The following is a 17,936-nucleotide window of genomic DNA, read 5'->3' on the forward strand; positions in this document are numbered from 1 at the left end:
AGTTCTTTCAGCCACCGTTACAATATCCTTGACTAACAAGGCCATACATTCCCTCTTTTACTGCCTTGCATGTTCTTAATGAAAGATCTAAACCCTGGAACTTGCAACATCCATTCCTCACCCTGCTCTGTCCATGTCACTGAAATGGCCACAACATCGAGGTGCCAGGTATCTATCCATGCTAGAAGCTCACCTATGAGGAAAGTCTGAAGCTCATGCCCGAAATGTCGATTCTCCTCCTCCTTGGAAGCTGCCTGACCTGCTGCACTTTTCCAGCAACACATTTTCAGCTCTGATCTCCAGCATTTGCAGTCCTCACTTTCTCTTAGAAGCTCACCTACCTTATTTCGGATACTTCTGCCGTTGAAGTAGACACACTTCAAACCAATTTGCTGTCTGCCAGCACATTCATATGACTGTGAAATCCTGTCCCTGTCCTCCCTACTCTCATCCTCCTGTGCACTGTAACTACACCTCAGATTCCCATCCCCCCTGCTGAGCTGGTTTAAACCCACCCGAATAGCACCAGCAAAGTTCCCACCCAGGATATTAGTACCCTTCTGATTCAAATGAAGACCATCCTGTTTGTACAGGTCCCACCTTCCCCAGAATGAGCCCAAATTATCCAAGTACCTGAAACCCTCCCTCCTGACACAGAAATAGAATTTCACAAACAATTCCTAATTCACACAAGCTTTTCTCACTGAGGATCAATAAAGCTCTAAATGAGCTCAGTGTGTACTTACTTTTCTTTCACAGTTAGTTATGAGATATCACAAAGGATAACATTTATTTGTCCATTATTGCAGAGCATACTTAAAATAACTTGATTTCTAATTGATTAATTTTGGCTAATCTCTCTATTCAGGAGAGCTAACAATAAAACAGACTATTTATTCAATATAGTCAAGTGTCAGTATGAATGATCATCAGATTAGATTCAATACGAGGGGAAAACTCCACCTACTCTGTAGGGCAATTTTAAGATACATTTACCAATCTCATATCATTGCATTCAAAGGCTTGGAAGAACAGAGAATCAGCACTATATTGAGTTCAACCTACATCCTCTTCAAACACAGCTCTGCACTGGGATGGTAGGATCAGTGAATGTACACTTTAACCCCAGTTTCTAAAAGCAGTAGTCTTGCATCAGCCCATTTCAATTTCTGAGAAAAGACATGCTGATATTTCACCAAATAAGTGAAATCATCCAACATTCAAGCTTGTGAAACAAATCCACTAATGTGTATGGTTGTTTAAGGTCAGTCTGTAGTAGATTCAAACTCAAGTCTAACGGTGCAAAGACAACATGTTGGTGCCAACAGCTACATTACTCAAAATATCTTGCATTTAATTTTACCTTTTGTTACCAACTGGACAACACAATCACTTCATTTTATGCCACAAAATGCTTAAAGAGTTTGATAGTGAGCTACAATCTTCAAATACTTCCAGCCTAGGATTAAGTAAGCAACCTACCTTTGAAAGACCTCCTACTTCCAAATAAAAACAGATGAGGAATACATTCCAGGTGACCCACAGTGCTGTCCAGACTGCATACTAGAGAAATAAAAGCAAAACGTTTGGCGTTATGTTCACAGACTTATGAATGAACATCACAAATCAAATTGTTCAACTGCATTTATGGGTGTGAAAATAATGATTATTCATTTGTACTCAGATGTACAGTGATCCGACATGATCTGAAAGACATGATAATTGCAAAGTTAGTACTGCAGTGTTGAGTTGGATAATTGTCAATGTTGTTTAGCTGGAATTGCAATCATTGAAAATTCAATTCAAAATTCTCTTTTGCTTTTTCGTTTATGGAAGGTGGGCCTACCAACAATTCATTGTCTGGAAGTAATTGAAGTGAGTGGCTTGCTAGGCAAATTCAGGGGGCAGTTAAGAGTAAACCACATTACTGTAGGGCTGGAGTCACATGGAGGCCAGACAAGTGAGGATGACAGATTTTCCTTTCCCAAATAAATGCTAGTGAACCTCAATAGTTTTCTGCTTGCCACCCAATTTTTTTAAAGCCACGTCTATTAATTGAATTCAAATTTCACCATCTGCCACAATGGATTTGAGCCCATGTCCCCCAAAGCATTAGCCTGGGTCTCTGGATTAAAGTCTAATGACAATACCACTGGATCACTCTCCTTGCAAGTTGTAGATTATTATAGAAGACATCATTTTCAATGATTATAAGAAGAATGTTTGCATTTTTATATTTTCATCAACAAAAGCAGCCCAAATTAGACTTTAATTCCAAATGTTCATAACATCATTCAATTATTTATAACTGTGCTTTTTTAGATTCAAGATAAGATACATTCCTCATTACAATGAAAGCTCGTGTGTTCTTTTTCTGTTTATAAATTTTCTTTACACTTAGTCATTGTGTCAGAAAACCTGCACAAATTTCTGATCTTGCAATGAAACTAATTCCATTGGGAGAAATACTGATCTGTGTTGTTCTGGCCCTCACTGTGGCTATTTTGACAAAAGCCTACAGGTTAAAATACAGTCAAAAGCACTTTGTTTTCAGCATTCATATTGGAACAATAACAGCTCTCCCTGAGTTTGGAGTAGATGCTCAAGTATTGAGCTAAAATCTTAAAAGTAACATTATCATGGTTGATAATAAACTTTCATGTTGATTTTAAGAACTTCACAAAATGGATTGAAGGTTTTCAATCTCAACAAATTTAACAAGAAAATCAATGCAAATGTTTTCTGCATACCTGGAAATGGTTGGTGTTGAATGTTGAAAACAAACCAAATTGAAACAAAATATGATAACTCTGGTTTATGTGAAATATGATAGGAGCCACGTTAACACATTCATATAGTGCCTTTCACGTTGTCAAATGAATTTAAGCATTTCACAACAAAGGAATTACTTTTGAAATGTAGTCATTTTCACTTCTTAGCAAGCATGAAGGTGCAAACACATTGGAAAATTCTATATAAACTATAGAAATAGATGAATAGTTAATTTCTTTTAGTGGTTTCAGTTAATAAATGTTACAAGCCAAGTCATTGGGAAAACTCCCTTCTCTTCTTCATGAAGTCTATTGGGGCACTTTACATCCAGAGCTGGAAGAAGAACTCTTCATCTCAAGAACATGGAGGTGCTCCTCATCCTCACCCAACACTCTTCTTCTCCTTTATAACTCAAACATATTGTAAAAATATACCAAGAAACATGATTGCAGAACACTTGCACGCTGCATTAATAATAAAACAAATCATATCCCAATGTGCTAGGCATAGATATACCTGATCCAAGCTGGTATGCAATGTTTTCTGAGTGATTGTGAGTTTCACTAGGGGCTCCAAGTTTGACTGAGGCCTCTGGGCACAGGATTTGTAGACTGGGGCATTGATCATTTTCAATGTGTATGTCTCCACAAAATTTAAGAAGCAAAAGGGCACCCCATTATTAAATCTGGTGGAAGAGCAGGTAAGGATTTGAATGTAGAAAAACAAAGCAAACTGAAATAAAATATGACAACTCTGGCTCATGTGGAATATGGTATGCTATGTGGAATATGCCAATCTGCAGGGAGTAGTTGGAAGGCAGTGCAGCAGCAGCATGGAGTGAGTATAAAACTCACTGAACTCAGGGAGCACAGCTTAGTCTGCAGGGAGGGGTTGGAAGGCAGTACAGCAGCAGCATGGAGTGAGTATAAAACTCACTGAGCTCAGGGAGCATGGCCTAGTCTGCAGGGAAGGGTTGGAAGGCGGTACAGCAGCAGCATGGAGTGAGTATAAAACTCACTGAGCTCAGGGAGCACGGCCTAGTCTGCAGGGAGGGGTTGGAAGGCGGTGCAGCAGCAGCATGGAGTGAGTATAAAACTCACTGAGCTCAGGGAGCACGGCCTAGTCTGCAGGGAGGGGTTGGAAGGTGGTGCAGCAGCAGCATGGAGTGAATATAAAACTCACTGAGCTCAGGGACTGAGTATAAAACTTACTGGGAAGCTGTGACCTGATTGGCTGGTAGGAAATCTGCAGTAAGTTTGAAAAAAGAGCATAGCAGAGCAGTATTAGAAATTAATTAATTCATAAATTTATATAAATTAATAAATTAACTAAGTAGAGATGACTGGGCAGGTGATGTGCTGTACCTGTATGATGTGGGAGTTGGCTGATCCCATTGCAAAACTACAGAGACCACATCTGCAGCAAGTGTTGGTTCTTGGAGGAACTCCGGCTCAGAGTTGATGAGCTGGAATCTGAATGTCAAACACTGTGGCACATCCAGGAGGGGGATGGTTACCTGGATACTTTGTTTCAGGAGGCAGTCACACCCGGTAGATTAAGTAATTCAAATTCAGTCAGTGATCAGGGACAATAGGTATGATTGCATGTGAGGCAGGTAGGGGGATCTTGAGTTCAGGAGTGGAGGAGCCTCAGCTCTTGACCTTATCCAACAGGTATGCGATGTTTGCTCCCTGTGTAGATAAGGAAAAGGGCTGAAGACAGGATGAGCCAGCTAACTACAGCACTGTGGTGCAGAAGGCCATTCAAGAGGAGGGAGCAAAAAGGCAAGTGATAGTTATAGGGGATTCTATATACAATAGGAGATTCTATATTTAGGGGAATAGATAGTATCCTTTGTTAAATCAGGAGAATTGTATGGTGTGTTGCCTGCCCGGTGCCAGGGTGCAGGACATCTCCTTTATTCCTGATGAAGGGCTTTTGCCCGAAATGTCGATTTTACTGCTCCTCGGATGCTGCCTGGTGCTCTTCCAGCACCACTAATCCAGAATGCAGGACATCTCCAACCAGCTTGAATATAAAGACAGACGCAAAAGTTTCTATACATATATAAAACCAAAAAGAGTGGCTAAAGTAAATGTTGGTTGTTTAGAGGATGAGAAGGGGCATTTAGTTATGGGGTCTGATGAAATGGCCAAAGCATTCAATAGGTATTTTATGTCAGTCTTCACATTGGAGGACATGAATAACATGTCAGTAATTGACAAAGAGACCAAGGTATGTGATGACCTGGAAACAATCATTATTATGGAAGAGGTTGTGTTGGGCAAGCTAATGGAGCTAAGGATAGACAGGTCTCCTGGCCCTGATGGAATGCGTCCTAGGGTACTAAAAGAGATGGCGGGAGAAATAGCAACTGCACTTGTGGTAATTTTCCAAAATTCGTTGGACTCTGGGGCATTTTCAGCAGATTGAAAAACAGCAAATGTGATGCCACTATTTAAAAAGGGACATAGACAAAAGATGGGGAATTATAGACTGGTTAGCCTAACCTATCTAGTGGGGAACATGCTTGAGTCTATTATCAAGGAAGAAAAAGCAAGGCATCGAGATAGAAATTGTCCCATTGGACAGACGGAGCATGGCTTCATGAAGGGCAAGTCATACTTAACTAACCTTTTGGAATTCTATGAAGATATCACGAGCATGGTGGACATGGGGACCCAGTAAATGTGGTGTACCTAGATTTCCAAAAGGCCTTCGACAAGGTGCCACACAAGAGGCTGTTACATAAGATAAAGATCCCTGGTGTTACAGATAAAGTATTAGCATGGATAGAGGATTGGTTGACTAACAGGATCCAAAAAGTAGGGATAAATGAGTGCTATCCTGGTTGGCAATCCGTAACTCGTGGTGTGCCTCAGGGATAAGTGTTGGGACCACAATTATTCATAATTTATACAGATGATTTGGAATTGGGGACCATATGTAATGTGTCAAAGCTTGCAGATGACACTAAGATGACTGGCAGAGCAAAGTGTATAGAGAACTGATACTTTAACTCAGTTGGCAAAGGTCTGGCAGATGGAATACAATGTTAATAAATGTGAAGTCACAAAATTTGCTAGGAGTAACAGTAAAAAGGATTATTATTTGAATGGTTAAAAAGATGCAGCATGCTGCTCGGCAGAGCGACCTGGGTGTCCTTGTGCATGAATCACAGAAGGTTGGTCTGCAGGTACAGCAGGTAATTAAGAAGGCAAATGGAGTTATGTCCTTCATTGCTAAAGGGATTGAGTTTAAAAGCAAGGAGGTTACATTGCAGCTGTATAGGATGCTAGCGAGGCCACACCTGGAGTAGTGTGTGTAATTTTGGTCTCCTTACTTGAGAAAGGATGTACTAGCACTAGAGATGGTGCAGAGGATCCTGGAGTTGAGACGGTTGGCTTATGAGGTGAGATTGAGTAAACTGGGATTATATTCATTGGAATGTAGAAGAATTAGGAGGGATCTTCTCAAAATATTCAAAATCATGAAGGGAATAGAGAAGATAGAAGAAGAGAGGATGTTTCCACTGGCAGATGAAACTAGGACAAGAGGCCAGAGCCTCAAAATTAGGAGGAGCAGATTTAGGACTGAATTGAGAAGGAACATCTTCACCCAGAGAGTTGTAAATCTATGGATTCCTTGCCCAGTGAAGTAGTAAAGCTAAGATAGTTTTTTTTAACAATAAAGGAATTAAGGGCTACGGTGAGAGGGTGGCTAAGTGGAGCTGAATCCATGTAAAGATCAGCCATGATCTTATTGAATGATGGAGCAGGCGCAAAGGGCCAGATTAAAGTGGTGCTGGAAATGCACAGCAGGTCAGGCAGCATCTGAAGAACAGGAAAATCGACGTTTCAGGCAGGAGCCCTTCATCAGGAATGTACATAATCCTCCAACCAGTCTGTGACAGCATTTGTACTCCACATGAGGCTCCTCCCACCTTTCCTGATCTGACTGTGTCCGCATAATAACCGTCCATTTCCTTCTCCTCATATGTTTATCTATTCTCCAGTTAAATTCTATTTGGTTCCACTATTCCTAGTTGAACCGAGTTCCATACACTCATCACTCTCTTAGTAAAAATGTTGCTCTTATATTTGCTGTTTCAGGTTCTGAAGAAGGGTCACTCGACCCAAAATGTTAACTCTAATTTCTCTCCATAGATGAAGCCAGACCTTCTGAGATTTTCTAGCAATTTCTGTTTTTGTTTTAGATTTCTAGCATCCAAATTCCTTTTGGTTGTTTGCAGAAATGTGACCTAGTGCTGACATAGCTACCAGCACATTTTGGGAATTTCCTCCCAGTCACACCATCAAACCCATCTTCACGGAGCGGAAACGTTAGGCCTATGAATGGTTGTAAAAATGTAGAATGCAGAGTTTAGGAGACAGGAAGTTCTTTACAATAGGGATTCATTTGCTGATGCTCTTCAGCCCCTTCTCACTCCCCATTCAACAGGAAAATGATCCAGAAAGTGTCTGGCCTGTTTAAAACTACTGCTTTGCACAATCACTGATGCCCACTGATGGGTGGAAAACTGCAGCTAAAAACAGCCATTTCATGATTAAAACACAATTGGGAACTTTCTCAAACTGCTTTAGTAATTCAGTAAACCCTGAACAACACATCAATTGAAATCTCTTGCCTTCACACATTGGCTCTACATTTATCACTTTAATTTCTAAACAGAAAATCTCTAGGCATTTTCTTTTCTAGATTTTCCCTCTTGCTCCTTTTTTATAACTATATGAGAATATTAGATAAGGTCGTCCATCATATGTGCTGGTCTTCCCTTCACTTCAGTAGTCTGGGATTAGCAATGTAGATAAATCATGTTTAGGTGTTGACCTGGAATGTGGAAGATAAGGCTGGAGGGAAGGAGGGAAAAAATCAACGAGGTAAAAACAATGACTGCAGATGCTGGAAACCAGATTCTGGATTAGTGGTGCTGGAAGAGCACAGCAGTTCAGGCAGCATCCGAGGACAGGCAAAATCCGAGGACAGGCCTGTCCTCGGATTTTGCCTGTCCTCGGATGCTGCCTGAATTGCTGTGCTCTTCCAGCACCAATAATCCAGAATGGAGGGAAGGAGGGACAGAGCGAAGGAAAAGGCAGAAGACAGGAAAAAGGATGACAGGGAGTTGGGAAGGGAGTGGGGAAATTAGAATGAGGGGGAAGGGGATATGGGGTGAATAGGAAGAAGAGTTGGAAATGGGAAGTAGCAGAGGGAAGATTTCTGTGGTTCTTGAAATGTGGCATAATAATGCTGGAAGATTGTATGTGGTATGTGACATTATAGAAGAGGTGACTCTTCACATGTAAAAAGAATACTTCAGGGGAGCTTTTGTTGTTGGGAGTAATGTTTTTGGACTGAGAGCATTGAGATAGGGAGGGGTGGACAGAAATGGGAGTTGTGAGAAATGTAATTATGACTGACAAGTGAGTGGGCATTCACAACTTTCCAAAATACTACGAGAGGTTCCTGCCTTCTGGAACTGATTCCTTAATGTCTGGGAAAGATGTGAGGGAGATAGATAAATTACAAGAGTACTGGAAGTGATAGGAGAAGGGATTTCACAATCTGAAAAATGCCAAGATAGCTTTATGATTATGTTATCAAGCTCGTAATCCAGTGACATTGACTAAACATCAAGCAGAACACTTATAATCCCTTTCAATTCACAACATCACAGGATTGTTACAGTATAGCGGAGACCATTTGGTCCATCATGCCTACACAGGTTCTATTCTCTAGCACCAATCTGCTGCCTTTTCCCCATATCCTTGAACATCGTTACCATTCAAATAATCATTCAATACCCTTATTGAATGCCTCAATTGAACCTGCCTCCATCACATTTCCAGGAAGTGCATATGACACCCTAACTAGTTACTGTGTGAAAACATTTTTGCTCGCATCATTGCTGTTTATTTTACTTTTAACCCATGCCCTTCCAAACATAAATTCCTTCATGATAGGCAAGAGCATCTCCCTGTCTAATCTATCCAGGTTGCTCATGATTTTGAAAACCTCTGTCAAATCTCCTTTAACCTTCTTCTCTCCATGGAGAACTGTCCCACCTTCTTCAATCAATCCTCATAACTGAAGTTACTCATTCCTGGAACCGTTTTGGTCGATTGCTTCTGTACTCTCTCCAGTGCTTCAGTGTCTTTCCGATAATGTGGCACCCACAACTGTACACAATACTCCAACTGAGGCCTAACAAGTGTAATCAATTTAGTACATTTTCAATGGAAAGCAAATATTAGCATTGATGGTCATAAAAGCATAAGATTGTTATAAATTGTCATCAACTATTGACATGGAGGAAAGGGGTACAAAAAGCATGTTTCTGTGGGCACACATCAGGAATTTGAATGCATAAAATTTCTAACCATTCAAATAGTTATAAGCAACATGTTACCTGCATATTGGTATGCTTTTTCAAGAGACAAAGCATTTTGTTGGATTGGAAGTGTTCAAGATGGTGACTCCACAGTCGGAATTCTAAATTAAGGTGATGAATAACAAATCTAATACATTGAACACTACACTAAGATCAATAATGTTATTGTCCATGTAACGGTGGCTGTTTGGAGTTCTCACCATCATGAAAATTTGGAAGTTCTTTACTTACCACCATAATATACCGAGGTCTGTACTGAATTGTACCAAAAAGGCCAAGTATGACAACAATGATGTGCAAGAAGTTTGCGAGAATGGGAGCCCACTGATAGCCCAGGAAATCAAAGATCTGTCTCTCCAAAGCAGCAAGCTTAAAGGAAAATGAGAGAACAAAAATGAGTCAATTATTATCAACCATTCTTTATAGAAACAAGTAAGAACTTGTATCAATGTTATATAGTATCACATCTCTCAAAAAACTATCCCAAAGTGCATTAAATACAACATAACTTAAGAAAGGTGGTAAGGACAAGCCAGGGAACTATAGATCAGCGAGCCTGACATCGGTGGTGGGCAAGTTGTTGGAAGGAATCCTGAGGGACATGTATTTGGAAAGCCAAGCTCTGATTAGGAATAGTCAACATTGCTTTGTGCATGGGAAATCATGTCTCACAAACATGATTGATTTTTTTTTTGAAGACGTAACAAAGAGGATTGATGAGGGCAGAGCGGTACACGTGATCTATATTGACTTTAGTAAGGCGTTCGACAAGGTTCACCATGGGAGACTGGTTAGCAAGATTAGATTTCATGGAATACTGGGAGAACTAGCCATTTGGATACAGAACTGGCTCAAAGATAGAAGACAGAGGGTGATGTTGGTGGGTTGTTTTTCAGACTGGAGGCCTGTGACCAGTGGAGTGCCACAAGGATCACTGCTGGGTCCACTACTTTTTGTCATTTATATCAATTATTTGGATGTGGACATAAGAGGTATAGTTAGTAAGTTTGCAGATGACACCAAAATTGGAGGTGTAGTGTACAGCGAAGAAAGTTACGTCAGATTACAACGGGAAATTGATCAGACGGGCCGAGGGGCTGAGGAGTGGCAGATGGAGTTTAATTTAGATAAATGTGATGTGCTGCATTTTGGGAAAGCAAATCTTAGCAGGACTGATACACTTAATGGTAAGGTCCTAGGGAGTGTTGCTGAACAAAGAGATCTTGGAGTGCAGGTTAATAGCTGCTTGAAAGTAGAGTCGCAGGTAGATCGGATAGCGAAGAAGGCGTTTGGTATGCTTTCCTTTGCTGGTCAGAGTGTTGAGTACAGGAGTAGGGAGGTCATGTTGCGGCTGTACAGGACATTGGTTGGGCCACATTTGGAATATTATGTGCAATTTTGGTCTCCTTCCTATCGGAAGGATGTTGTGAAACTTGAAAGGGTTCAGAAAGGATTTACAAGGATGTTGCCAGGGTTGGAGGATTTGATCTATAGGGAGATGTTGAATGGGCTAGGGCTGTTTTCCCTGCAGTGTTCGAGGCTGAGGGTGATCTTATAGAGGTTTATAAGATTATGTGGGGCATGGATAGGGTAAATTCTAGACTCCCTGGGATGGGGGAGTCCAGAACTAGAGGGCATAGGTTTAGGGTGAGAGGGGAAAAGATATAAAAGAGACCCAAGGCACTTTTTCACGCAGAGGGTGGTGTGTGTGTGGACTGTGCTGCCTGAGGAAGTGGTGGAGGTTAGTACAATTGCAACATTTAAAAGGCATCTGGATGGGTATCTGAATAGGTAGGATTTGGAGGGATAGAGGCCAGGTGGGACTAGATTAGATTAGATTCCCTACAGTGTGGAAACAGGCCCTTCAGCCCAACTAGTCCACACCGACCCTCCCAAGATTAACCTGACTAATGCTCCTAACAATATGGGCAATTTAGCACGGCCAATTCACCTGACCTGCACATCTTTGGAGTGTGGGAGGAAACCAGAACACCCAGGGGAAACTCACACAGACACGGGGAGAACGTGCCAACTCCACACAGACAGTCACCCGAGGCTGGAATTGAACCTGGGACCCTGGTGCTGTGAGGCAGCAGTGCTAACCACTGAGCCACCGTGCATTGGGATATCTGGACGGCATAGCCAATTTGGACCAAAAGTCAGCTTCCGTATTGACCATCTCTATGGCTCTGTAACATTACCATGCCCCAAAATGATGAGACACATACCCATGGTTGAGAGACAAAATTAAGATTTTGAACTCTACTCGAGAAGCCTCACCTAACACAATTTTAGAAATTTTTGCAGATGTTCATTAAATTGGCTTTTTATATTTGATGACACAGTTAATCCACAATAAACAATTCCAGAGTTACAAAATTGGTTTGAGTAATCTGAAATGAAAACTATAGAAGTGCACCTTTGTAATACCATTTCAAATCACAGAGTAAATCAGACCAATGAAAATCGAAACTGATAGCTATTTGATAAATGCATCCATTTTCAAAAAGCAAAATAGTGTCCTCTGCCACAAGGGAATGTAGAAATGCAGACAAAAATAGAACATTTCACAATCTGTAGATACGGACTGAATTTTTGAGTTTCTACTGTTCATCTCAACTTTGCAGAAAAGAGGTCTGTTACAAATTAATCAACTTTAAACAATAATATACTGCAGGTAGATTTAATAAGCTGAGGGTTGGACAAAGTGCTGGCAGGAGCAGAGGTGGGATGAATTTGGGAGAAAAAGTGTAGAGGCTCAAAGTGGAAGGTATTTTAGAGGGGATACCTCCAATGCACAGAGAGCACCTCCCAAAGGAAGTACAATCCCCTTCCTTCCCATTGGTTCACGTGCTTCGGACAGAGCTTGTTGTTATATTTCCACTCTGAGTCCACTTGGATGAATGTGTTTAATTACACTTCAACACCTAGAGAATGTTTGTTAACAATGATCTCGTTATTTTTAATCAATTTTAGCATTTGGGTACTGTGTTAAAATAACAGTTATAACATGCTGCTTAATCACTTGGATATACCCTGTCTATAAAGCCATACAAAACCTGTTTTGAATTTACTGACACTATGCCATAAAATCTCTGCAGTGCAGAAAGAGGCCATTCAGCTCAACGAGTCTGCACAAACCCTCCAAACAGCATCCTATTGAGACAAAGCATCCTCCCCAGACACAGACCCCTACCCTATCCCCATAACCTTCCATTTCCCATAGCTAATTCAACTAACATCCCTGGACATTACAGACAATTTAGCACCACCAATCCATCTAACCTGTGGAAGGAAACCGCAGCACCTGGCAGAAATCCACGCAGACACAGGGAGAACGTACAAAATTCACACAGACACTCAAGGGCGGAATTTAACTTGGGTTCCTGGTACTGTGAAGCAGCAGTGTTAATATCTAAATTACCATGCCACCCCCATTTATTTCTCTTGATCGTTAAATAATTGTCACAACCAGACAAGGAGGTCAATTGACGCCCCTGTTTTTAATGCCTTCAGTTTCTAACTCTAGGTTTCTAACTCTTTTTAGCACACAAAACATTCTACATCAAATGAAACCCAGGTTGCTCGTCCAAGAATGAGGGAGCTCATTACAAGCTTGTCTTGAGTGAAAGAAACAGAAAGTTTTATTGCCTACTAACCATGAGAAAACTTTTAAAAAACACATCAAAATCACACACATACAAATATCAGTACAAAATCTGTGAGTGGCACAGTGGTTAGCACTGCTGCCTCACAGCGCCAGAGACCCGGGTTCAATTCCCACTTCAGGCGACTCTCTGTGTGGAGTTTGCACATTCTCCCAGTGTCTGCGTGGCTTTCCTCCGGATGCTCCGGTTTCCTCCCACAATCCAAAAATGTGCAAGTTAGGTGAATTGGCCATGCTAAATTGCCCGTAGTGTTAGGTGTAGGGGAATGGGTCTGGGTGGGTTACGCTTTGGCGGGTCGGTGTGGATTTGTTGGGCCAAAGGGCTTGTTTCCACACTGTAAGTAATCTAATCTAAAAACATGAGACCATCCAGTACAAAATGAAAAATCAAGAATTTACAGTTGAAAGTCTCTGAGGTTTAAACTGAACTGCAGTTTTCTTTGAAGACTTGCACCCTCTAAAGTAGCAAAATTTATAGATACCTTTGAGTTCACAGTAAGTCATCAGGTGCTGTGTTTGAGAGCCTGAAAGTAACAAAGGGATAGAGAGTGAGAAAGAGAGAGGAATCCTTCCAATTCTGCAGTTACAAATCCATCAACTTTCTCTCTCTTTCTCACTCTCTTCCCAAATGCATAAAATACACTTCCTTTGAATATTCCTGGATCTGAGCATATTTTCATTTCCCTAAACTGGATAACCCCTAAACAACTTTCATCTCAATAAGGGAAATTTTCAAAAAGGTGTAAATACAGATCTGAATAACTGATTCCAATAATTTTGATGATATGGGTTTGTTTCAGTCAAACAGAATAATTAGATAAGACTGATGGCTGATGCAATTTTAACATCCAAAGAATCCACTGTGGAATTGTGGTTGGTGAAGATGGTAAATAAGAAAACACAGCCTTGGGAGCACTCTATCAATCAAGAAACTCATTCCAATATGCATCACAGAACTGGATCTGCCAAGGCAAGTCCAATGAACAAGTTTGGGCTTGACACAGCAAAATGCCTCATACAAGCTGATAAATAGCCATTGGGAAGTTAAAATATTCAGTGTGAGCTCAAACATACTAACACCATAGCATCAGTTTGAGATCCTGGATCCTCATGAGTGTGTGGATGAATTTACCCATCCTTGCCTACCGGTGGAGAGTATGCTTGATAGAACTACGTGCCACATACAGGTTAGAGGTGGAAAGGTGGACATGCCTTTGATCATAAGAAATAGAAATAGTAGGCTGTTTGATGATTCACCATACTTCACGTCCACTTTTCTGCCCTTTCAACCATTACCTTTGACTCTCCTAATGATCAAGAATTGAGCTCTCTCAGCCTCAATTACACTCAAGGACTCTACCTTCACAACTCTCTGTGGCAAGGAGTTCCAAGTGCTGACAACCCTCTGAGAGAAGAAAGTCTTCCTCATCTTAATTGGTGTCCCTTTATCCTGAGACTGTACCCTTAGATACTAGAATCTCCCATGAGGGGAAACATCATCTCAGTATTTATCCTGTAAAACTCCTCAAGAATCCAATAAGTTTCAATGAGATCACCACTCGATTTTCTGAATTTTACTGAGTAGAGTCCTAACTTGATTAGCTTTTGCTCAGAAGACAATCTATCCATACTAGGGATCTTCCTAAGGATCTTTCAAGATGGTGGCAGGGTAGGAGGGGGCTAAGCCTTGAACTTGTCCACTTCCTTAGGCTTTCTTTCTGTTTTTTTCCTTCTTTTTGCTTTTGTTCTTTTTTTGTATTCTTTTTTCTTAGCTTTATTTTCTTTTAAGCCTGGAGAGTGGTGGGTGAAGCAGCAGCAATGCCAGGACGAGCCAGACATAGCTCCACCCCAGCCCAGGGTCTCCCAGCGAGCAAGGTACAATTTCTAGGCTGACTGCCCAGATCCTAACCTGCGGACTAGGCTGTAGCTCCAGGTCTGCAGCTAGGCCCGGGTGCCTGAAGGATGAGAAATGTGGTCTCGGCCCAGTATGGTGGTCTTGCCTCACCATGACGGTCTCACCCCATGTGGAGGGCTTCTTCATCTTCAGAGTCCAGGTATTACAGAGGCTTGGCAGGTGGTCTCATCCAGAAATGCAGTCTTGGCCCAGCATAACGGTCTTCTTTGGTGGAGGCTTCCAGCCCAGTATTCCAGTGGCCTGGCGTGATGGTCTTGTCCCGCTGCACCTTCAGGATATTCTATTGTTACTTAATTGGCTTTTGCAAAGCCCAGGAGCTGTGATGAACTTTATCTTAGTTTTACTTTTTTAAAATTATTATGTATGATTTCTGCAAATGATGTAGGCACCATTGTGGGATGATTTATAAAACCTTTCATTGTATTTTTCATGTAGAAATACACATGACAATATATTTCTATTCTAATCTAATTTCTATTATATTCTCTAAACTGCCTCCAATGCAATGATATAGTTCCATAAATAAGGGGACCGAAACAGCTCACAGTATTCCAGTTGTGGTCTCAACAACACCTTGCAGTAAGACTTCCCTAATCTTATACTCCAACTCCCTTGAAATAAGGGCCAACATTCCATTCGTCTTCCTGATTACCTGCTGCACCTATGTGCTAGCTCACAATGTTTTGTGTTCAAGTACCCCCAAATCCCTTTGTATTACAACTTTTCCTTTCCAAAATGAACGACTTCACATTTTCCCATGTTATACTTCATTTTTCAATTCTTTTGCCCACTTACTTACCTACCAATATATCTCTATAAACTGCTTGTATCCCTCTCACAACCTGTCTTTCTATCTATTTATTATCATCTGCAAATTTCATATTTGCTATATTACATTCACTTCCTTCCCCCAAGTCACTATTTTGTAAACAATTGTGACCCCTGTGAAATCTCACTGGTCACATGTAACCAACCTGTAAAATAACTCCTTATTCCCCACATGCTGTTTCCTGCCCTTAAGCCAATTCTCTATCCATTGCCAATTTACTTCCTCCAACACTGTGGGCTCTTATCTTACGGTTTAACTGTTGTGAGGTACTTTATCAGACACCTTCTGGAAGTCCAAATACAACCTACACATTGGTTCTCCTCTGTCCAGTCTGGTTGAGACCTCCTCAAAAAAATCTAATAAATTAGTCAGACATAATTTTAATTTCATGAAAGCGTTGTTATTCTATTTGATTAGATTATGATTTTCAAAATGTTCTGCTATTACATCCCTCATAAGTGATTCCAATAATTTGCAACAATCGATGTGAGGCTAATTGGCCTATAGTTACACATTGCTTGCCTCCCTCCCTCGCTTTTTCAATAGGGATATCACATTGGTAGTTTTCCAATCCTCTGGTGCTTCCCCTAGAATTCAACATTTTTGGAAAATTACAAACTAATGCATTCATTATCTCTGTAGCTACCTCTTTAATGATCCTGGAATGTAAACCATCAGGGCCAGGGGTCTTCTCTGCCTTTCGCCTTAATAGCTTGCCTAATGCTACTTCTTTAGTGATGGTGATGGTGCTTAATTCCTTCCTGGTATTTTTTAGTATTAATGGAATGATCAAAGTATCGTCCACCGTAAGGAATGATGCAAAATATCTGTTTAATTCCTCTGCTACTTCCTTGATCCCCCAAACTAATGAATCTATAAATTACTCCTGGGGATATTTCCAATGGAAAAATTTACATACATATTTCTTTAATCTTTTATTTCTGTGAAATGGTTAAGTCATTTCAACTAAGCAGTTTAATTCCGGCATTAAAAGCACTGACGAAGGGACATTACAGTGTAATACTAACAACTGTCATTTTGAAACAAAAAAAAGAAAATGCTGGCAAAAGTCAGCAGATCTGGAAGCATCAGTGGGGAGAGAGCAGCATTAACGTTTCAAGTCCGGTGACTCTTCATCAGAGCTGATAGCAGCTAGCAAGAAAGTGGTATTTATGGTGAAGTTGATGTTGTGGAGTGTTAGGGCTGCCTGTGCTAGAAGCACCGTAAATTGGCCAAGGAAGATTTTTAGCTGAAATAGCAGCTTCCATAGTCTGCTGTTTCAATTCAAACTATAAGCTAGAGTAATTAGATGCTTTCATAGAAGGACTAGTTTAGTTGGGAACATGGTCAGTGTGGACCGAAGGGTCTGTTTCCATGCTGTATGATTCTGACTCTGAGTGTGTCCAAGGTAACAAGATTAACACAGCACACAAAGGATCTTGTGAAACACATACAAAAGAATCCCTGTTGAACACGATGCAAAAATGCAGCTGCTGCTCGTATAAAAACAGTTTGATAAAGAATATCCTTGACTGATAGAAGCCTCCGTACCAGGCTGGTCCAAAGTCATGGGATGGAAGAAAAGGGAAGACCTCCAGGTATTCATTGCCACAGAATATAAGGAATTTAACTGCATTCCCATGGATATGCAGCCTAAGGTAGTGGAAGTCCCCTTTGGTATTAGGAGGGGAGTACAGAATAACTAATACAGGAGCTAAAGCCTGGAAACTCAATGAATAAGATGTTTTGTGAAGGCCCAAGGATAAATAATGAGGAGATCTGGTAAACATCACAAGATCATGAGTCAGCCAAAAGCTGTCAATGCACTGATCTGCAGTCACATGATTAATCTGATTGGATGTCAATGTAATTAATTAATAATACAATTGGCTTGTAACAGATAAAAGTGGCATAAAGCAAATGTATCAAAAGTGTATGTTTCCCTTTGTTAAGTGGAGAAGTCACTGCTCTGCCCAGAGAATTTCTCCCCACTGGGTAAAATAATAAACTCTGATGCTAAAAGTGGTGGTAGTGAGGTGAGCAGATAGGTAGATACAGAGCCCAGAGAGAGAGATAGAGAGATATGAAAAGCATAGGCGGTCAAAGGGATTATTGACAACTGGTCAGGACAGAAGAGAAGCTGAATAAGTGATAATGAGAGCTGAGAGCAGGAGAGAGTGAGTAGGCTGTGGTGAAGCAATTCACATCATGTGATAACAGGACTAAGGGTGGATGAGAATAGGTTGGCTATGCTGAAAGAAACTCAAGTCATGATGGGACCAAGGTTATGGGGGTGACTAAAAAAAATCGAAGGAGAGAATCAGGCACTAAAGTTATTAAACTC

The 17,936-nt window shown here is 40.9% G+C and overlaps 1 protein-coding gene across 7 annotated transcripts in view; it reads right to left on the reverse strand.

The window, feature by feature from the left end:
• The window catches only part of LOC122560139 (sodium/potassium-transporting ATPase subunit beta-1-interacting protein 3-like), a 209,890-nt gene that overhangs the window by 128,407 nt on the left and 63,547 nt on the right, over nt 1-17,936 (reverse strand). For 6 of the 7 annotated variants that reach the window (XR_006314669.1, XM_043710429.1, XM_043710427.1 and 3 more), the window contains 2 exons: nt 9,413-9,550; nt 1,483-1,563 (listed from right to left, as the gene is read on the reverse strand). Coding sequence is in view for 6 of the 7 variants with exons in the window: in XM_043710429.1 (XP_043566364.1) it covers nt 1,483-1,563; nt 9,413-9,550 (219 nt within the window). In the remaining variant the exon portion in view is untranslated. The remainder of the gene's footprint in view (nt 1-1,482; nt 1,564-9,412; nt 9,551-17,936) is intronic. The other variant, XM_043710428.1, reaches the window with a different exon arrangement.

This window comes from Chiloscyllium plagiosum, chromosome 20, assembly GCF_004010195.1.
Source record: "Chiloscyllium plagiosum isolate BGI_BamShark_2017 chromosome 20, ASM401019v2, whole genome shotgun sequence".
Taxonomy (NCBI): Eukaryota; Metazoa; Chordata; class Chondrichthyes; order Orectolobiformes; family Hemiscylliidae; genus Chiloscyllium; species Chiloscyllium plagiosum.